The sequence below is a fragment of the Anopheles marshallii genome, chromosome 2 (assembly GCF_943734725.1).
Source record: "Anopheles marshallii chromosome 2, idAnoMarsDA_429_01, whole genome shotgun sequence".
Lineage (NCBI taxonomy): Eukaryota > Metazoa > Arthropoda > Insecta > Diptera > Culicidae > Anopheles > Anopheles marshallii.
The window spans coordinates 36697127-36702267 of record NC_071326.1 but is presented as its reverse complement, the minus strand read 5'-3'; the positions used below and the strand labels follow the sequence as shown (position 1 = coordinate 36702267).

General features: G+C 45.8%; 1 protein-coding gene across 1 annotated transcript; it reads left to right on the top strand.

The window, feature by feature from the left end:
- Positions 1-1175: 1175 nt before the first annotated feature.
- LOC128717914 (cartilage-associated protein-like) lies at positions 1176-4887 on the top strand. The gene is made up of 8 exons (XM_053811591.1): positions 1176-1258; positions 3018-3597; positions 3658-3801; positions 3884-4064; positions 4133-4258; positions 4337-4479; positions 4541-4717; positions 4807-4887. The coding sequence occupies exons 1-8, from the start codon at positions 1176-1178 to the stop codon at positions 4885-4887; spliced, it is 1515 nt and encodes a 504-aa protein (XP_053667566.1).
- The last annotated feature ends 254 nt before the right edge of the window (positions 4888-5141 follow it).

Below are 5141 nucleotides of genomic sequence, written 5' to 3'. Positions count from 1 at the left end.
CCATAATTCCATTCGGCATGGGGATCTGCCATGTGCTGCGATAGCAGTGTTTCGATGTCCTTGTTTTAAATTCCCAATTCTAAGCTTTCTCTCTAAATCTCTGACAGTATTGCCCACAATGCGAGTTTTGTAGTCTTTAGTTTTTGCGAGTTCGTTGAAAGGCGATTTTTTGTAGCATTAAGAGTTGCAAAAGAAAAAACATTGAGCAAAAAAAAACAAGATTTGTTGTACCTCAGAAATAATAAAATTAAAATGCATGTGATTGAATGAATCCAGCACCTCCATGCCGTGAAATACGCTAACCAAAACGGCACGACCGAAAAGAAAAACAAAAATGTCTGCCACAGCATCACCCGGCCATCATCCGTCCGGAGTTTAGTGGTGTAATGCAATGGTTCCTTTTCCGATGGTCGCGTTGTAATCAAAACTCGATATTACACGCGAATTGAACCATCCACCACACACAACGGCGTGCCGCATATGATACGGGCCTCCCCCGCCCCCCCCCGCACGCAAATTAGGTGACCTTCACTCGGTGCAGAAGATGAGAATGCAATGGTTATATTATGCATATGCCGCCCAACATGCGTAATCTTCCGCACGCCGCCCAACATCGTGTGTGCGATCGCCAACAGCGAGCCATGTTTTTTGTTTTTGCTCATCTCATTTCACATCTCATCACCATCGCACAGTTTGAAATTACTCCAAAAGATGTTTAATTCACTCAAAATACTGACATTTTACTCGCAGGTCTGCAAGCTGCGCTTTAAGCTTATCTTTTTCAACTGCCAATAGCAAGGAAGAACAAGATGAAGCGGAAAGTCACACGCAAAGGATTTGGAAGTTAGGCGAACGGGAATTATGGTTCCATAGCGATCTCGGACGCGGCAACGAACGTAAACGTACGTGAGCTACTAGTCTGTTACATTAATAACTACACCTTACACACGGGTGACAAAAATGCAGCTATCAAAGTAAACTGCCCCTCAGTGACGTCACACAAACCTCGTGTCTCAAAACCGCGCCTTCGCGTTAGGCGATTCGAAAAATGATTATTTCATTCCGAATTTAGTTGCAAATGCGGTGACAAATAAAAAAAAAACACACCAACAACAGAAGTTGAACAGAAACAGTCGAAAGCACAATCCACAATCACTTTTGATAGTTGCGTTTAAATGTCGAATACGTACCTTTTCGAGTTTTGCGAAGATACACTGCCTGAATCGTCCACCAGCAACTACGTCCGCACCGCACCAGAGTTAGTTTAACAATGGCAGGGCAGCGTCCGCACACAGTAATACAACTGCAGTTGGACGAAAATTTCGTCGGCTGTCAAAATCACACACACCCACACCTTCACGCGTACACAGCTTTGCGACCGTTCAGGTGTGTGCGTAACGGTTGTGTTTTGAATAATGGTGATTTCCCGGTACCGAAAAAAAGAACGAAATACATTGAAAACACGTCTGCACAATGCGTTTGCTTGTTGTAAATGTTGTTACCTTTGCTGAAATAATGATCGATTGATAAAATATGCGCTAAATGCAAGTTATCTACTGTTCCGCACACTGTGCTGCTACTATCCAACTCTACAGTGTAAACGCGTATCGCTACACCAACACTGCCGCAGTGAGACGGAATGCATCTCCATGCCGCGCGTATCATACCTATACAATCGCATGTGAAAATCAGCTGAAACGTTGGTGCGCTTGGATTGGTGTGTCAGCCGCACAATACATACGCATACGCTTGTGTAGAACGCGCGCTCAAACGTTCAAACGTGTTTGCTTCACGCGCACGTGTGATTGGAGACAATTCTGTCGCTGTCACCGAAACTTCTCGCCTAACTTTCCTAGCTAAAATGCATTATCCTTTTTTACGACACCTTGTGAGTTGAAAATTAAATTTGTTTTATTTAATTCCCTTTAACGATGTGAGCAGCGATGATGGCGCGTCGACTTGACGTCATTTTCGCTTTACGGCAACCCAATCGCAACAAGGCAACGGAAGATATTCGAAGCGAAAAACATGTAAAAAACTGTAATCAGAGATTTAATTGAAGGGTTTATCGTGTATTGCTGAAATGACGCCACCGACATGGTGTGATATGATTTTCAATGGTACACCCGGTCTACAAAAAGGAAAACCAGAATTCTTACCGATTCCTCAAGGAAAGTCAATTGAAAACTTCTTAGAAATCACTTTAACAAATTCGAAAATACTATTACAAGAGCTGGTTTGGTTCAGTTGACACATCATTCACAATGATCAACGTTGTTCTAGCACACACTTGAAATTTTCTCCTGTGGTCCTGCTTGGGAGAAAAATCCATAAATTTAAATTTTCAATGCAAACCATATGTCACCAACCGTAGAAAATGTCCCCCCTCCCCCCCCGCCCCCTTGAAAAGCAATGCATAAACGGTTGAGTTCTTGCCATCAATGGGTTCGATTGTTTTCCTTCACCAAGAACTAAAATCCGATTTCACGGACACGTACCATTCGTATTGATTTTTCCTTCCAACGGAACACTTACGACTCGCGTACGTATGCATGGTTGTCACCCTCCAATCTGGAAACAGTCCAAATACAGCAACCGTGATATCGGTGTGTGCAAACTGCAGCTTGACCCCACACACGCACGCGCCCGTCCCTGTTTTCTTATCGATCGACGCAACGCGATCGTGTCGATCGTTGCATCTGTAGTGGTGAGTTCCGATCTAAATCGGAGCGTCACGTACGTACGTACGATCGGGACGGCTCGAAATGCGTCTCTTGTTGTCTCTTTCTCGCTCTGTTTCTACCGCTCGCACTGGTACGCGTTGTTCGGCACCAGTCGGGTAAAAGGCACAAGTGTACGCAACGGAAGTGATTGTGTGATGCTGAGGAGTTTGGATGAGTTTTAGCTGAAGTTAACATTTCGTGTTTGTCACGTACGTAAAGGGGACCAAGAGAATAGCGGCTGTAGGGAAAATACTCTTCTGCTAATGTTACCCTTTTCTGTTTTTTTATGTGAAGTTTTGCGATCGACGTGGAGATGGTGGGGATGATATCACGAGGTAGACACTCGCATAGAACGGTGCTCGTAATCGGTTGGTGCTGCCTATTAACGCTGACCGTCGCACAAACCACACATCCGGATGCAACGTCAGCATCTTCCACCGCCGACGCGACGGTCGACTTGCCGGGACAACCGGAGTACGTATCCGACACGCCGGAAGACGGTAGCAGCTTCATCGACCAGTACGAACAGGGCGTACAGGCGTACCTTTCGAACGAATGGGAAGACTGTGTGTACTTTCTCGAGCGGGCCTTGGAGGGATACCGCACGTATCACGAGTCGGTCGCAAACTGTAGAATGGAATGTGATTACGCGGCACGGGACGTGAAGCGGCGGGGCGACTTCCTGCACGCTAGCAACATTGACAATCTGCAACACTACGAGCTGATACTGCACCGCACGCTCTGCCTGTCCAAGTGTGCCCGAAAGTATGCGATCTACCGGTATCTGCCGTTCAGCGAAGACTTCGATGGCCACTATATGGACATATTCCAGGAGCTGAAGGTTTACCCCTATCTGTACGCGTGTTACGTAAAGGTAGGGTTGTCTTTGGTGGGTAATTTTCGCCAACTTAACTGCAAGCTTATGCAATTTTAGTCGAACCGTGTTACGTTAGCGGCATCGGCCGCCTACACGTACATAGTGAAGCATCCGGACGATACGGTGATGAAGAAAAACTTTGAAGAAGCGATCGAAATGCCCGGTGTGGATCGGGACGAGATTCACGATCTGGAGGAAAAGGTAATGCGCCGTTGTTTGTTCTTCTCCAAATGAAGATCACATTCAAGGTTGAATGGCGTTTGGGTTTTCTCTTTCGTGCTAGAAATTCGTCGCGCTGCTTATCGGCGGTATTGTAGACGAGCAGGAAAGCAACTGGGAACGGGCGATCGAGCGACTCGAGGGTTCGATCAAGCAGTACATCTACGACGAAAACGAATGTCGCGCATTCTGCGAGGGTGAATTTGATCACGGTTTCCTTCCCGACTTTATCACCGCCATCGGAAGTAGGTGTCTGCCTGCGAAGACTGGTTCATGTACTGCACTAAGGGTTTCGTTCTCCATCTTCCTTTAGATCACTTTACAAATGCGCTGTATTGCAAACGCAACTGTACCTCAAACATGGGCATGGTGCGGGGGAAATACTACGATAGGCTATTCCCCCGGCACTATCAACACCTGCAAAAGGCGTACTATCATGGTGAGATAAGTATACATGGTGAGATTGGTATACGATTAAACTGTCCAATTTCATTTTTTTTCTCTGTCCCCCCTGCAGTGAAACAGTACGAGGAGTCGTATCGGGCCGGCATGAGTTACTTGCTGTTTCACGTGGATGATCTCCAGATGCCGGAAGCACTGAAAACGATCGAAACCGAGGCGAAGGCTAGTGTGACGGCCAGCTTCTTTAAGCCGCGAAGGGTAGATAAACATCCAGTACCTGTTACCATCTCCAACACTAAGTTTCTCACATTCATCACAGGAAGCGATCGAGTACAATGATCGGATGCAGTATGAGGAAAAGTTGGTGAAGTTCATCAAACAAGAGTTTGATCTGCTGGACGGTGGTGGATCGGACACAGAGCACGAGTATGATGAAGAGGATGAGTCGTTCATCACCGAGGGTGACGAAGCGGAGAATAGCGAGGAACCTGAAGAGGTACAACACTGAACAACGCTGCGAACATTGCGATGGGAACATTGTTTGTCTATTAATGTGCTTCAATGTTCCTTATCGCTTCTTTTAAGGATGTTCAACCACAAGAAGATGTCAGTAATGAGCTGTATCCAAAAGAAACGATCGGCTATAACGATCACGACGAGTTGTAAGAGAAGCTAAAAGGGAGTGGGATCTCTTCGTCGACGAAGGATGATCGGTTCAGGACCACCAGTGTGCCATAGCGGTGTTTTCTAGCGTAATGGAATCGTTTATAGTATGCAGATCGTCGTACTAATACTCATCTAATAAACTAACAAACAAAAAAACGATACTGAATCATTGTCATGCGACTAGGAGTCATCGAGTCATTGAGGCTATTCGGTTTTTTTGCTGTTATTTGTTTCGTTTTTATTTCAGTTTTGTC

Coding starts and splice junctions, on each gene's coding strand:
- LOC128717914 (XM_053811591.1), top strand. CDS start 1,176: ATGTCGAATACGTACCTTTTCGAGTTTTGCGAAGATACACTGCCTGAA. Junction 3,802..3,883: donor TTCACGATCTGGAGGAAAAG/GTAATGCGCCGT, acceptor CTTTCGTGCTAG/AAATTCGTCGCGCTGCTTAT. Junction 4,259..4,336: donor GCAAAAGGCGTACTATCATG/GTGAGATAAGTA, acceptor TCCCCCCTGCAG/TGAAACAGTACGAGGAGTCG.